A 16,082-nucleotide genomic window follows, 5' to 3' on the forward strand; every position below is an offset into this window, starting at 1 on the left:
GGAGCATTAATAAGTATGCCGGACTTTAGATCAATCTCCCTCCGGCCGTGGAAATACAGGATACTCGCCGACGGTCTATTATTACTGAATCACCTGCGGAAAGCCTATGGACTAAGTGTTGTGGAGTTTCTCGAGCTCACTTTCATTTTACAAGCAGTCGACCATGAACTATAAACCCCCGGAAATCGTGTAAATGCCCTCCCTCACGCAAGAAGCCAATTCAAAAAGAAAAAAAGAAAAAAAAGTATCACGATCCCGAGTTACCCTTCCCCAGTGGCTGTAACGTATTTGAAGACCCTCCTAGCTCAGCCGCACGATACCAGGAGGAACTTGGAGAGCGAGGGGAGAGATGGGGAGTACGTAATGACAGACTGGAACCGAAACCTCACGACAGACAACCAGCACAACTCAAGAGCCGGGGCCCAAAACGAAACAAACTTCCATGTCACGAGCTTCCCAAATTAAATGGGACACCAGACTGTTGGCTCGCTAGTGTACACTTCACAAAAATGACACTGCCGACGCAGCCGCCGCCTTCGCTCTAATCGCGCAAGTCCAATGCATCTCATCCCTAGACCCAAAACGGAGTGTCGCTTCCCGTAACTCTATCCCCGGCTCCCCGATGAAACGAATAAACCACGGCCCCCACTTTATACTACCTCCCGCTGACTACTTTAAGAAGTGGACAATGAGCCTCCGCGAAGGAAATACCAGAGGGAGAAGAAAGTTACGATGTCCGATTTGGGCGAGTTTGTGGTAGGTACCCGTTTTGGGAATCCTCGTCGGGGGGGTTCGCCATTTGGCATAAGATGACATCGAGAGTCGTTGTCGGGGTTTGTTAATGTCGGCCGATATGTTGAAGACTTCGGCTCCGAGTGATCAATTTCGGTACGTCTCCTGCTCGACAACCCCTCCTTCGCGACAGCTAGGCGCAAACATCGTACACCACGCTCTAAGCAATCGGGTCTTTGCTCTTTGAATGTGAATAGTCTTGTATTCTTGTATTCGGTCTATCTAAGAGTCCGAGAGGAGGTATCATTGTTGAACAGATGCATATTTCTTGATTCTTTCTTTCCGTAGTCCCCAGCGCCATTTGTTGAATAAATGGAATGCCGCTTTCCTTTTTTCCCACGTCCCGCCATGAAAATCAATTCTCTCTATAAAGCGCCCCCAAAATTCAAATTTCGTACGCAAGATGGTCTCTCCACGCACTTAGAACAAGCCGTCAATTTCACCCGTCTCGGTGTCGACGTCGACGTTCAAGTAGCCAGGGGCGGTAGGCAGACCCGGGATAGTCTGGATGTCTGCGGCGAGCGCGTAGCTATGACTTTTCGTTAGTAACGTGAGGATTCTCGCACGGGTAGCTCAACTTACACGTAACCTGCACCAGCAGCCAGTCTGACGTCCCTGATGGGGACAGTGAAGCCAGTAGGGGCACCCTTCAGCTCAGGGTCGTGAGATAGGGAGTACTGCGTCTTAGCAACGCAGATGGGAAGGTTTCCGAAGCCTTGCCTGGTGTAGGTATCAACCTTCTTCTGAGCAAGCTCGCTGAACTCAACAGCAGCGGCACCATACATCTTCTGGCCGATGGCCTCGATGCGCTGCTGGACAGTTCCCTCGAGGTCGTACAGGAGCTTATAGTCCTTGGGCTTCTCACTGGCGGCAATGACACCCTTGCCCAGCTCAATGGCGCCCTTTCCACCCTCGGCCCAGTGGTTGGACAGGATGGCGTCCTCCGCACCGGCGGCGATGGACTCCTCACGAATGACAGCGATTTCAGCGTCAGTGTCCGTGACGAACTTGTTGATGGCAACAACAACGGGAATACCGTACTGCTTGGCATTCTCAATATGCTTCTTCAAGTTGACGCAGCCAGCACGGAGAATGTCGACATTCTCCTCCTTGTAGACGGCGTTGAGAGGCGCACCAGGCGAGATAGGGGGACCGCCGCCGTGAACCTTGAGGGCACGGACAGTAGCAACGATAACAACAACGTCAGGGACAAGGCCAGAGGCACGGCACTTGAGGTTGAAGAATCGCTCTCCACCCATGGTGAAGTCGAAACCAGCCTCAGTGATGGCGAAACCAGCCTTCTCAGAATGGTTCTCATCAGGCTCGGTACCGACAATCTTCAAGGCCATCTTGTCAGCCAAGATGGAGCTGTTGCCAACGCTAATATTGGCAAAAGGACCAGCATGCACAAACACAGGAGTTCCCTCCAAGGTTTGCATCAAATTGGGCTTCAGGGCGTCCCTCATCAGAGCAGTGAGCGCGCCGCCAGCACCGATGTCGTCGCAGGTGACAGGATCACCGGCTCGGGAGCTAGCGATGACCATGTTGCCCAGACGCTTACGCATATCAGCCAGGTCGGTGCTGAGAGCAAGAATGGCCATGCACTCGCTGGCAACAGAGATGTCGAAGCCAGTCTCACGGGTCTGGCCCTTCTCAGTCGGCGCAGTGCCAACGGTAATACCACGCAAATGGCGATCGTTGACATCCAGAACACGTCTCCAGGTGATGGTCTCGGGGTCGATGTCGAGGCGAGCGAAGCGGCGGATCTCCTCCGCGGTAAGGTCGTCGGGGTTCGTCTTGTCGATGCCGAGCTTCTTGAGGCGGGGCAAGAAGACTGGCGGGAACACTCTCTTACCGCCCTTGGCGGGCACAAGACGCTTATAGAGAGGGCCATCCTTTTGAGTGTTCTCGTGGAACATGCGAGTCTCGATCGCAGCTGCTAGCAGGTTGTTTGCCGCAGTGATGGCGTGAATGTCTCCAGTCAAATGGAGGTTGAACTCGTCCATGGGGATAACTTGAGCGTAGCCACCGCCAGCGGCACCACCCTTGATACCAAAGGTAGGTCCCTGACTAGGCTGGCGGACGTTGGCGAAGGTGACGCGGCCAAGGTGCGCGCCCAGGGCCTGAGCGATACCCATCGTGGTGGTAGACTTGCCCTCGCCAAGAGGCGTGGGGGTGATACCCGTAACGACAACATACTTGCCGTTGCGACGGTGCTCCAGACGCTTCAGGATGGTCAAGTCAACCTTGGCCTTGTAGGCTCCGTACGGCTCGAGCTCGTGAGATGCAATGCCAACCTCCTTGGCCAGGCGAGTGATTTGCTTGGGGTTCTGGGCTCTCGAGACCTCAATGTCGGAGGGGACAGGCTCCTTGAGGTGCAGCGGCAGAGGAGAGATCTTTCTCTGTTTTTGCTTCTCGAACGACTTGACTGTGGACTCGACGACGTTGGACAGAAGCATAGCAACGGTCATGGGACCAACGCCACCCGGAACAGGGGTGATGTGGGAAGCAACCTCGGCAGCGGAGTCGTAGTCGACGTCTCCGACGAGGCGCTGACCAGACTTCTTGGAGGCATCAGGGACGTAGTTGGTACCTACATCGATCACAACAACACCGGGCTTGAGCCACTCGCCCTTGACGAAGCCGGGCTGGCCAATGGCCGCAATCACGATGTCCGCCGCCTTGAGATGCGCCTCCAAGTCCTGGCTCTTGGAGTGACACACGGTGACAGTCGCATCGGCGTTGCGGAGCAGGTAGCTGACAGGGCTGCCAACGATATCACTGCGTCCAAGAACAACAGCGTTCTTGCCCTTCACGTCGACTCCAGCCTCCTTCAACAGAACCATCACACCCTTGGGAGTGCAAGGGATGAAGAAAGGGCGGCCGCCCTTCTTGGCGAGCTCACCGATGTTCCTGGTGCCGAAGCCATCGACATCCTTCTCGTCTGCGACGGCAGATGTGATGACGTACTCATCGAGGTGCTTTGGGATGGGGAGCTGGACCAAGATACCGTGGACAGCAGGGTCGTCGTTGAGGCGGTAGATGCGATCCAAGAGCTCGGGCTCAGAAATGGACTCGGGGAAGTTGACCAATTCGCAGTCGACATTTGCCTGACCATGTCAATCATTGATCAGAAGCCCTGGGGTGTAAGTGGCATGTCTTACCTCCTTTGCGGCCTTCTGCTTCATGCGCACATAGGTGCCTGCGGGGTTGTGAGCATCGTGATAAATTTCATGGTGGGGTAAATGACGGAGTATGACATACTTGAGTCCGATCTGTCACCGACTGTGGAAGAGTATTGTTAGCATTGCGAAGGTATGACGAATTCCGAAAGTGATGAGATATACCTTGCAGGATGGTAAGGCGAGGCTGGAACCTGGGGTTCGCCTTTTGCTTCTCGAGAATGTCGCTGGCAATGGACTCCCGAATCTTCTTGGCGACGGCAGTGCCATCGATCTTGTTGGCGACCATGGCTGAGGTTGCAAAGGACCTATTTGGGGAAATGGAATCGTAGGAGCCCGGGGCCCTTGCAATGAATGGACGGGGGGATTGCCAAGAAACCAGAGATGCAGCGTGTCCTCGCAAGTGTCCAAACGCGAAGTTTTTGGGATGATGGGAAGAAGATGAAAATATCGGGACGGGCACCGAAGTCAAGCGCGCAGGTTGGGTGTAAGCGGGAGCGGCGAGAATGAGGGGTGGTGGGCAGCGGTGCAAGTCGGGATTTAGCGCGCTGCAGGGCCGACGGCCAGATGGGGAACGACCCGTATCTACCCCAAGGTTCAGAAGTGACCGGCGGGAAGGGGAAGTTTGGGTCTTTTGGGACAGTGACGATGGACTGTGACTGGACGACGGTGCTCTCGAGGGCAAGCCGCGGGTTCTCAGCCGAAGTTGAGACTTGTTGGGCATGGCCATGCGGCGTGTTGTCCAAGACAGCCTCTGAGGGCCTTTCAACTGGCTGATAGACGACATGCCGAATACCGAGATGAGTGTGAGGCGTCTGTCTCCCTTTGGGCCTTGGTGGTGTCCCTTGCTGGCTTCGATCTTCCCTTGGGTGGAGCTAAACGATAGGGCCCTGTGACTCCCAAATCGCGTGCGTGTGAGTCGTACCTATGACTGTTGAGGTTCCCTGGTAGGCTGGTCCTGGCTATGCAAGACTCTGTACGAGTGAGTCCCAGTGAAAATGGAAGGATCAGCCGTTTGTGGCAGGTCGAAATTTTTCGGGCGAGTCTCCGAGGCCGGCGGCAAACCCGATCGATAAGAAGTCGAGTTGTGGGTATTATATAAAGTAGGCTAAGTACGGAGTAATTGGCCTAGTTATGGTTGAGAGAGGCTCTTGTGGATGATATGTTTTGGCAAAACACACACAAACTGAGAAACCAATCAAGACTGAACGGATAAGGAGATGATGGATCGAATGAATTGACGTGCCCAAGAAGGGAAAAGAGGAAACGGGGTGAGTGATACAAATATGGTACAAGAAACAAGACAAGACAAAGAAACGAACGACGGTGGTCCGGACGGTCTGATTTCTCTTTCGCAAAAAAGACTGTCTCGGTAAAGCGCATGTGAAACTACCATGAGCTTCACGTAGTTGAGCCAAAGGGTCCGAGGCTTGACTTGATAGTGTTTAATGCCAAGTTTCGAGGTCCGGAAACGCTGTTCATGGAACACGTATGAGTCAAGGATGAGTCGAGTTGCCATCAAAGGACGTTGTTATTCTACCGAGTACTCGACTCGAGGGAAGGGTGGGCAATTGGGAAATGGAACGGCGTGTGAATTGGATGATGATGACCGCACTATGCTGACGGGCACGGAGCTTCAACGGCTGGGCTGCCACGAATGCCACGCTGTCTGGCTTGGACAGTTGGAGGGTTGGAACTTGGAGGCTTGGAGCTGCCATGACTCCCGTCCCGCCGCCAACCTCTCCAGGGGCAGCTCCTTCCGTGACGTGCGCCAGCCTGGACCGGCACGCTAAAGTTCTAGAAGGCTGGGTTTGCCTGCACCGGTGGAAGTTTCCTCGAACACCTCCCTCAGGCCTGACAGGCAAGACAGGTACCTCGAATACTTGAGGTACCCTAAGGTACCCAGGTATCTTACCTAAGGCCTAGGAGATGAGCTGTAAGCGCTGGCGGCGTCACGCACCTGGGACGATTGACTCACCTTGGTGTGAGCCTGTGCCACACCTATGTAGCCCACGCCCATGCTAAGGTAAGCTGCCACTTGCGGCTTGCCTGAGGCGGCCAAAGACGGCAAGGCGGTGAATGGCCCTCACCTCAACCGGCAGAATGGTCGCGGGGAAAAAGTGCGCCCCACACACCAGAGCACCGAAACCCACAATGTCGAGGTGAAGGCAAAAATTCACGATTGACCCGACGACATCAGCCTTTTAAAGACCGACGTCCCCTGCCGCAACAACGTGCCCGTATACCAAGCCCCCCGATATCGAGAACCGCATCACCTCCCGACATCAGACAATATGAGGCCCATTCTTTTGGCAGGCCACGAGCGTGCGCTCACCCAGATCAAGTACGTTTCTGCACCCCCCCAAGCGCGAAATGTCCAATTCGAGGAGGGGGAAGCGAAGCGCCAGGGCTATCTTCTCCCTCATCCCCCAACTCCCATACCATAGGAGGGGCCATGCATGCTAACCCGATGCGCCACCTCGAATAGGTACAACTCGGACGGTGACCTGATCTTCTCGACCGCCAAGGATCAACAGATTTGCGCCTGGTACGCACACAATGGCGAGCGTCTGGGAACCTACCACGGCCACGTCGGTGCCATCTGGACTGTCGACGTCGACCCCACCAGCACCCTGATTGCTTCCGGTTCCGCCGACAACACGATGAGACTTTGGGATGTCAAGTCTGGCAAGAACCTCAAGACCTGGGAGTTCCCTACCGCTGTCAAGCGCGTCGAGTTCAACGAGGACGGCACCAAGCTGCTTGGTGTCACGGAGAAGCGCATGGGTTACCTCTCCAACATTATCGTCGTCGACATCAACCCCGACCCCGAGGCCGAGCAGAGCGATGAGCGCGTCCTGACTATCGTTTGCGACGAGAGCAAGGCCACCGTTGCTGGCTTCAGCTACCTCACCAAGTACATTATCGCCGGTCACGAGGACGGTTCCGTGTCGCAGTACGATGCTAAGGTGGGTCTGGTCAGAAGGATATCATAAGAGAGACGTGAAGCTGACCATCTACCAGAACGGTGACCTGATCTACAACGAGCCCGTTCACGAGCTTAACACGCCCATCACGGATCTCCAGTGGTCCCAGGACAGAACCTACTTCATCACCGCCTGCAAGGACAAGACGTCCAAGGTACATCCGACATGTCTGACGATCTGCAAGACCAAATGCTGACTTGATATAGCTCATCACCGCCAAGGACCTCGAGGTTCTCAAGACCTACACCGCTGATACCCCTCTTAACAGTGCCACCATTACACCCAAGAAGGACTTTGTCATCCTCGGAGGTGGTCAGGCCGCCATGGATGTCACCCGTACCTCGGCGAGACAAGGAAAGTTCGAGGCGAGATTCTACCACAAGGTCTTTGAAGACGAGGTTGGCAGAGTCCGTGGTCACTTCGGTCCTCTGGTAAGCTACCCCCTGAGCTCACTATATCATATTATGCCATAGACTGACATTTTTTAAGAACACCGTCGCCGCAGACCCTACCGGAAAGGGCTACGCAAGTGGTGGTGAGGACGGTTACGTCCGTGTCCACCAGTTCGACAAGGGCTACTTCGATTTCATGTACGAGGTCGAGCGGGAACGGAAGAACAGACAGGAGAACTAAAGAAAAATTTGGGGAATTTTTGGTTGGAAAAGAAAAATTCAAGAGCAAGGCCCCCCTTACTTTTTTCTTCTTTCGTCTTTCTTTTCGCGGCTTGCATTAGTACGGCGTTCTGGGAAATCTCTGGGGGGATGGTTAGATTTGGTTTTGTAAAAACCTAGGGCAGTCCGCGAAAACCAAAAACGAAAAGTAAAAAGAAGCCTGGTAAAAACGGATGATATCAAACTTTCGTCCTCTCCGCGCTTTTGGGGCGGTGGGGAGAAGCCTCGAGGATGAGATGAACCAAAACGTAATGATGAGATTTCTGACAAGTTAGTACCAACAAATGACAGTCATGATGATGTTCAAATGTGGTTTATCAGTAGATGTTTTCCAAGAATTCCATAGCTATCTGTACATTTTCGTAGGAGACTTTATTGGTTGGTGAGGGTATATGCGCGCAGACATGCGCACGTCGTGACTGAGAGTTACGGAGCCGAACAACTCCGCAACTCTCTACAACGTCTGACATGTCCATCAACAATAAAATGAGAAACGGACACTACTATGCTGCTTTCTGAAGCTATTCATGTCTTGAGCAGGCCAGAAAATCGCAAAAATGAAAGGGACGAGACTCGAACTCGCGCGGGTTGCCCCACCAGGAAACAGATGTTAAGCTGACCTTAACCTGGCGCCATAACCAACTCGGCCACCCTTCCGATGCCGAATTTGCAAAAGTTCTGGATTCAGGTAGCGCTAGTCCGATGCGTTTCTCCCGTTTGGTGGGGGTTCTGGGAGAGGCTTGGTAGGCGCCCGTCGAGCCATTTGCAGTGGTGGGTTTTTCCCAAGTTCCCCCTGTCGTACCCGTCACCCTGTTGACGGGCTCAGCCAGGGGGCCTGTCTTCACGTGGCTTCCCTCTGACTGAGACAGGCCTACGAGAGAATGGGAGAAAGACACTGCGAGTTGTAACGGTTTGCATTTTTGTAGTCTCCTTTTGAGGTATTCTTGTTTCCTTCCCGGCATGCAATTTCTACAAACCCTACCAAAGGTAACTGATTCTAGAAATCACCAAAGCTCCAACGTGTAGCTGGCCTGAAGCCTCTGACACGTTCTAAAGAATGTGGGGGCTTTCGAGCGATGACTCTTTGCGCATATTGGACATGCTAGCGCCTTTGCAGCTGAGGGACTTTTTTTTTTTTTGGCCCATGCTAGGCAGGCAGGGCAGGCACCCCGCCGGTCCGCGCGGGTGTTTGGACGAGACGGACGGCCACCATTGCTACTCGAGAGTTGGGACGAAGCCCGAAGGGCATATTCCTGCGACCAACGGGATGTATCCCTACTGTGGTATGTGTGTTGTGTGTTGAAACATGTTTGACTGTACGACGATATGCACATCAGAAGAACAGCCCGGACTGAGAGGGAACACTACGCTGAAACCCTAAAACCTGAAACTTTATTCGGGGATTCGTCCACACAATGCGAGTGAAGTCAACGTCATTCCGAGGGAGACAGAATACTCAGAGTACACAGACAGAGAGAAAGGGAGAAGATGTAAGCGACAATGAAAATGTTTATGTCTTTATGATTACCCCCGTGTTGATGGCAGCCGGCCCTTTATCTTCCAAAAGGTCGTCGACATGAAACCGCCAACAAGTGACGGGGGAACAGATAGTATGATGAATATGTGTAGCTATGGGGTTCGTGAGACTAGCTAGCCGTCCCTTTCATTTGGCATCATCGCGAAAACAGTCCCCTAAAAACCATAACACCGCCCCATGCACCTTGGTTTAGTTAAAAACAAGAAACAAAACGGAAAACCAACGCCTCTCGTGAACACGCACTGTCTAATGCTTTGCGAGTTTCTTCCCTCCCATATGCCTGGCCCCCCTTCGATGCTCGCTCAATCCCGTCGTCAAGACAATGATGTCCGTATAACCGTTAAACAGACAACTTCAGGAGATGAAGAGGGCGTGTCCCGCCCCCCAATCCCCATAAAGTTGAACCGCTGTCGAAAGTGAAGAAAGTCGTGGAATGCTAGTCGGGCAAATGCACTATGTGTGCCTGCTACGCTTTGGTCCGCCGCCAAACATGTTCTTGTCTAGACTGCTGAGGTCGAATATCTCTGCAAAGTTGATCTTGCGTTTCGAGCCTGCGCCACGGCCGAGGCTGCTCCCTTGTCTTGATGCTGAGCGGGGCATGTTGGCGGGGTGTCGTGGTCTTGCTGTTCGTGTTGCGGGATTTGTGTTTGTCGAAGATGCGTCATGTGTCCGAGAGTCTGAGAGGTCCAGGTTTGCGAGGTTCAGGTAGGCGTCTTGTTGCTGCGGCTGAGGCGGCCAGGGGTGAGATGATTGAAAGGTGAAGGAGTCTGCCGTCGGCACCGTGACTGATATCGGTTCGCGTTCTTCTTGCCCCTCTTCCTCGACGGGCTGCGGGATGCTAGGGGGCGCCAAGTCCGTCCTCAACTGGGACGAGAGTTGTGTGCCGCTGCTCGTCCTGTTCAGCTCCGGAGAAGAAGCAGTTTCCGCCTTGTCCGCCTCGTCGTCGCTCTCGGCGTTCTGTGAGCCCGCATCTCTGGCGCCGTCCAGCCTCTCGGTCGCCCAGCTTCGGATCCTCCAGCCGTCGCCGTCGCCGAGCCCGATTCTCTCATTGTCGAGAAACGATAGCAGATCGTCGAGGCAGTCTTGGTAGCCGTCCATGCGGGCCTTGGATTGGGCGGCCGCGGAGGTCTTGTAGAGTTTCGTCACGGAGAGCGCGGCGGCCTTGAAGGCGTCGATGAGTTGCTCGGGGGAGTCATTTTGCGTCGGCTGCTTGGCGGCCGCGGAGGCGCCCGGGAGGGAGGTGTTCAAACTTCGCATGGAGTCCATGATGTTATACTGTCAACGACCGAACCGCTGAAGACAATCAGTATCGAGTCAAAGGGTGGGAAAGATGAGTCCCGCACCTTCAGCGGTGAAATGCAGGTAGTTGAGGTTGTCGGGTAAACAAATCTTGCAGTTGATGCCGGAGTGGGGTCCAAACGGGGTCCCCCAGCGAAGTTAAGTGTGTGGCGATAAGGCGCGAGATGTTGGTGGTAGTCCTTAAGTGCACCTAGCTGCACTACCTATTGAGGTTGTTCGGGCGGGCTCCCTTGGGCCGCAAAGAGTGAAAGAAGGAGATGCCGGGGACTTGGTGATGAAGATAGTCAAACAGGCCGTGATGAGAAGATGCAGTTGATTGACGGCGGAATGAAGCACTGAGGTCAGGTCGCCTTCGTCGCAGAGCACATGACACTGGACGGCGGTGCTAACCGACAGCCAACAGCAGCTTAACAGGGCCCAATTTACCTTGGATCTTAGGTGGCTTTGACGTTATCCCCTCCACCTATGGCCAGTGCGCTGGGTAGTCTTGGCCGGCTGACCCAATCTTGGAGCGGGCTGTGGATCCTCCGACGCTTTCCCAAATTCCCATCTCCCGTCAGCACCGTGCCCCTGGCTGGCGAGCGCCCGAGACGACACGGGATGGGGAGAAGGATCGGAGGCTGCTTTCTTCCGGACCCGAGCCACTGGCGGCGCTAAACCTACCGGTACTGCTGCACTGATCGGGAATTGACACGGCGAAAACGCGCTAGTCCTGTTTGGAAATTGTCTTCTACAGCAGAGGGATCCCACCTTTCCTCCCATCATCTCTAAAAAACATCTACGGACCGTTCACCCTCATGCAGCAACAAAGCATTCGATCATTTTCCTGAATGCTCTGCGACCGTTTGCAACTCAATACCACTCCGAGTATTTGAACTAAACATATCCATCCGGAGCGCGCTATCAAATTTGTAAGAAACGCGTGTAAGTCGCGTAAAGTGATTTACAGCCGTCAAGATGGCTCCTCGATCTCGAGCTGCCGCGGTAGATACCGACGCGTCAATGTCTGATGCTGCGGATGCTCATCCCGTGGAAGAGATGGTACGTTTTTCCTGCCATGATTGATCGCGTCGGCGTACCCCCCCCCCCCCCATGGAGCTCATGTTGCGATTGAATCTTTTGGCCCATTTGCTGACGTGCAAGCAGGAAGTTGATGAGACGCCCGACTACACCGACTCAGACACCAATGCGAACACCACGGCTAGTAGTGTTGTCGGAGAGCCTCTCGGAGATGGTCGCAGGAAGCGATCCGAGGCCAACCAGCTCCGTCGCAGCATCTTTGGCAAGAAGCATGACAGACTTGGTGAATCAAAGGTATGCAAGGCGCAAACTACTCACCATTTCGAACTTAGGATCATTCTTTGTATGCTGAACAATATCCGAAAATAGGAAGAAGACAGTATTCGCCGATTCCGATACTTGTTGGGTCTTACGGACCTCTTCCGCCACTTCATCGAGACGAACCCCAACCCCAAGATTCGCGAAATCATGACCGAGATCGATCGACAAAACGCCGAGGCATCAAAAAGCAAGAAGAAGGGCGCCCGCCAAGGTGGCGCCAGCAACGAACGAGTACGCCGGACCGAAGCTGAGGAGGATGCAGAGCTGCTTCGTGACGAAAAGCACGGTGGGTCCGCCGAGACGGTTTTCCGCGATTCGCCCGCCTTTGTTCAAGGTCAAATGAGAGACTACCAGATTGCCGGTCTCAACTGGCTTATTTCTCTCCACGAGAATGGTATCTCTGGTATCCTTGCCGACGAAATGGGACTCGGAAAGACCCTACAGACGATTTCCTTCTTGGGCTACCTCAGACACATCATGGACATTACCGGTCCGCATATTGTCATAGTACCCAAGTCGACCTTGGATAACTGGAAGCGAGAGTTCGAGAGGTGGACTCCTGGAGTCAATGTCCTGGTGCTTCAGGGTGCCAAGGACGAACGCCAAGCGCTCATCAATGATCGCCTGGTTAACGAGGACTTTGATGTCTGCATCACGAGTTATGAAATGGTCCTGCGCGAGAAGAGTCACCTGAAGAAGTTTGCATGGGAGTACATTATCATCGACGAGGCGCATCGTATCAAGAACGAAGAATCATCCTTGGCGCAGGTCATTCGTCTCTTCAACTCCAGAAACCGACTCCTCATTACCGGCACACCCCTTCAGAACAACCTGCACGAGCTGTGGGCTCTGCTGAACTTCTTGTTGCCTGACGTCTTTGGCGACTCCGAGGCCTTTGACCAGTGGTTCTCTGGCCGAGAGCAAGACCAGGATACCGTCGTCCAGCAGCTTCACCGTGTTCTCAGACCATTTTTGCTTAGACGTGTCAAGGCAGACGTGGAGAAGAGCTTGCTGCCAAAGAAGGAGGTCAATGTCTACCTCGGCATGTCAGAAATGCAGATCAAGTGGTATCAAAAGATTCTTGAGAAGGACATTGACGCTGTCAACGGCGCCAACGGCAAGCGGGAGTCGAAGACCAGACTGCTCAACATTGTGATGCAGCTGCGCAAGTGCTGCAACCACCCCTACCTGTTTGAGGGTGCTGAGCCTGGACCGCCCTACACCACCGACGAGCACCTCGTTTACAATGCTGGAAAGATGGCCGTCCTCGACAAGTTGTTGGCCAGAATGCAGAAGCAGGGAAGCAGAGTTCTCATCTTCTCACAGATGAGTCGTCTCTTGGATATCCTTGAGGACTACTGTGTGTTCAGAGAGTACAAGTACTGCCGTATTGATGGTGGAACAGCCCACGAGGATCGTATCGCTGCCATCGACGAGTACAACAAGCCCGGTTCTGAGAAGTTCATCTTCCTCCTTACGACCAGAGCTGGTGGTCTAGGTATCAACCTCACTACCGCTGACATTGTCGTTCTCTACGACAGTGATTGGAACCCTCAAGCCGATTTGCAGGCTATGGATCGAGCTCATCGTATCGGTCAAACCAAGCAAGTCGTGGTGTACCGTTTCGTGACGGACAATGCCATCGAAGAGAAGGTTCTGGAAAGAGCTGCACAGAAGCTGCGTCTCGACCAGTTGGTCATCCAGCAAGGCCGGGCTCAAGTCGCAGCTAAGGCTGCCAACAACAAGGACGAGCTTCTCTCCATGATTCAGCATGGCGCCGAGAAGGTGTTTCAGAGCAAGGGCGCCACCGGCACGCTGGCCTCCAAGGGCACCGAGTTGGACGACGATGATATCGACAAGATTCTTTCTTCGGGTGAATCAAGAACAAAGGAGTTGAATGCCAAGTACGAGAAGCTCGGAATTGACGACTTGCAGAACTTTACATCCGAGTCAGCCTACACCTGGAACGGTGAAGATTTCAAGACGAACAAAAAGGAAATCGGCATGAACTGGATCAACCCCGCCAAACGTGAGCGAAAGGAGCAGTCCTATTCCATGGACAAGTATTTCCGACAGGCCATGTACCCTCCCAAGGAGAAGGACACGAAGCCTAAGGCGCCCAGAGCTCCGAAACAAGTTCCCGTTCACGACTATCAATTCTACCCTCCTAGATTGCGCGACCTCCAGGACCGAGAAACTGCTTTCTACCGCAAGGAGATTGGTTACAAGGTGCCGCTGTCTGACGGTGACGACGAGAACCTTGATGAGCGCGAGGCAGAGCGAGCCTTGGATCAACAGGAGATCGACGAGGCCACCCCGCTCAATGAGGAAGAGTTGGAAGAGAAGCAGCGCCTGTCGCAGCAGGGCTTTGGAGAGTGGAACAGACGTGACTTCCAACAATTCATCAACGCGTCAGGCCGCTACGGCCGCAACGACTACGCGAATATTGCCGAAGATATTGACAATAAGACTGCCTCCGAGGTCAAGCAATATGCCAAGGTCTTCTGGCAGCGATACACGGAAATTGCCGATTACAACAAGTACATCAAGGTGATTGAGGACGGTGAGGAGCGTATGCGCAAGATTGAGCACCAGAGAAAGCTGCTCCGCAAGAAGATGTCGCAATACCGCGTCCCCCTGCAACAGCTCAAGATCAACTACTCCGTTTCTACCACCAACAAGAAGGTGTACACCGAGGAGGAAGATCGGTTCTTGCTAGTCCTGCTTGATAAGTACGGCATCGACTCTGCTGGACTGTACGAGAAGATGCGCGACGACATTGCGGAGAGCCCCCTGTTCCGATTTGACTGGTTCTTCCTTAGCAGGACACCCGTCGAGCTGAGCCGTCGCTGCACTACCCTACTCACCACTATTGTCAAGGAGTTTGAAGATGTTCACCCGACCAAGGGTGCCAATGGCGTCAACGGCAAGCTCAAGAGAGAGGCCGAGGATGAGGAGAATGACGAGGACAGCATCCTCGGCATGGCCCCTTCGAAGAAGAAGACCAAGAACGGCGTTAAGGCGAGTGCTAGACTGGTTGAATGAATGAACTTTGCTAACCAAAGATATAGAACAAAGCGCTGGACAACGTCAAGTCGGAGGTTGCAAGCAAGAACACATCCGCCGCGCCGTCGAGGGCATCGAGTGTCGCCTCGAACAAGTCTGCCACCACTGCCAAGAGCAAAACCAAGGGCAAGAAGAAATAGACGCGGGCGAGTGAAGCTACATGAGCGAGAGCAAAATTGGTCTTTGGGATGGGGATAATGGTTTTTCATGGCAGTGGCTACGATAGATGGAGGCGTTTGGTCTGGCATCACCATTGGTCGGTTATCTGGCAGGGAACCTCTTTGTATGACTTTCGTGATAGAGGGATCCATGCCGTCTAGTGTTGGGCATCATTAGTTCGGACAATACGAGAAAAAAAATGCATTCAAGAGATAGCTTTTTCCAGTGATGCAGTGTATAAAGGAAATGTAGGACAATATCCACCACGTCAGCTGACTTGACACCGTGCCACTTACCACCACGACATGCTCGTCTCTTCGGGTCCATGACCTTTTGACTCCAGGGCACAAGTGAGCCTTATTCAAGTGAAAAGCTACTCGATCGGTGTTCCTCGCTTCCACACGGCCGAGTCTTTCGCGTTGTGCCGCAAGTCGTTTACTACAGCCTCCTGCCAGGGCGGGAATAGGGTAAAGTGAACGCTAAGAGGAGCCGCCGTAATCCCAAGCTTGTTGCCACGACAATGAGGCTGGTGGTTCTGGAATGGGAGGCGTGGAAGGAGCAGGGGGCTTCGCTTTAATGGTAGGTGTCTGGACATCGCAGTACGGTCAGAGCCACCCCGTTAGATAAGGTGTCCTCTCTTATGAGGACGGAGTGCGATTTACTAATATGCTATCGATGGCTACGTGAGCACCGTTGTTGGGTGTGGTGGCCAACTATTGGATTTCTTAGATGTTATACTTAATAGTCCAGCCCAGACATGTGGATGTTTCGTAGCTGATGTGAATGTACCACTCGTGGCGAGTACTTCATCAGCACAGATATCACGAACTGTGTAAGCTTCATGATGCAAATTTACAGTAGCGATGTCATTTTGTGAGTAAAGTAAATGTATTGAACATTGTCGTGGGCGTTATTGGCTGGGCAGGTAACCCTGTGAAGAGTTCGTCATTCTGCGATTGCTTTTACTTAAGACCTCTCAGTATCGTTGGGATGTGGTTTTTAATGTGTGATGCAACGTATTTAAATAAAAATAAAAAACTCAGAACGA

General features: G+C 53.4%; 4 protein-coding genes and 1 non-coding gene across 5 annotated transcripts; 2 read left to right on the forward strand and 3 right to left on the reverse strand.

Annotated features, from left to right (window-relative positions):
• Positions 1-1,212: 1,212 nt before the first annotated feature.
• Positions 1,213-4,263, reverse strand: ADE3 (tetrahydrofolate synthase; the record flags this gene model as incomplete). Its single annotated transcript, XM_065757239.1, has 5 exons — positions 1,213-1,321; positions 1,375-3,902; positions 3,957-3,994; positions 4,057-4,077; positions 4,140-4,263. The coding sequence occupies 5 exons, from the start codon at positions 4,261-4,263 to the stop codon at positions 1,213-1,215; spliced, it is 2,820 nt and encodes a 939-aa protein (XP_065614008.1).
• A 2,005-nt stretch (positions 4,264-6,268) lies between these two features.
• On the forward strand, positions 6,269-7,594 carry TIF34 (translation initiation factor eIF3 subunit; the record flags this gene model as incomplete). The annotated part of the gene is made up of 5 exons (XM_053194865.2): positions 6,269-6,318; positions 6,463-6,943; positions 6,999-7,115; positions 7,168-7,392; positions 7,451-7,594. 5 exons carry the CDS (start codon positions 6,269-6,271, stop codon positions 7,592-7,594), a joined length of 1,017 nt encoding a protein of 338 aa, XP_053047745.1.
• A 596-nt stretch (positions 7,595-8,190) lies between these two features.
• N0V96_004833 lies at positions 8,191-8,289 on the reverse strand. Its single transcript has one exon. It is a non-coding gene; the product is annotated as a tRNA-Leu (tRNA).
• A 1,333-nt stretch (positions 8,290-9,622) lies between these two features.
• N0V96_004834 (uncharacterized protein) lies at positions 9,623-10,435 on the reverse strand (the record flags this gene model as incomplete). The annotated part of the gene is made up of 1 exon (XM_053194864.1): positions 9,623-10,435. The coding sequence occupies one exon, from the start codon at positions 10,433-10,435 to the stop codon at positions 9,623-9,625; it is 813 nt and encodes a 270-aa protein (XP_053047744.1).
• Positions 10,436-11,425: 990 nt separating this feature from the next.
• Positions 11,426-15,015, forward strand: ISW2 (chromatin remodeling complex Adenosinetriphosphatase; the record flags this gene model as incomplete). Its single annotated transcript, XM_065757240.1, has 4 exons — positions 11,426-11,509; positions 11,615-11,782; positions 11,858-14,830; positions 14,881-15,015. The coding sequence occupies 4 exons, from the start codon at positions 11,426-11,428 to the stop codon at positions 15,013-15,015; spliced, it is 3,360 nt and encodes a 1,119-aa protein (XP_065614009.1).
• Between the last annotated feature and the right edge of the window lie 1,067 nt (positions 15,016-16,082).

Source organism: Colletotrichum fioriniae, assembly GCF_027942845.1.
Source record: "Colletotrichum fioriniae strain IMI 355084 chromosome Unknown scaffold_5, whole genome shotgun sequence".
NCBI lineage: Eukaryota > Fungi > Ascomycota > Sordariomycetes > Glomerellales > Glomerellaceae > Colletotrichum > Colletotrichum fioriniae.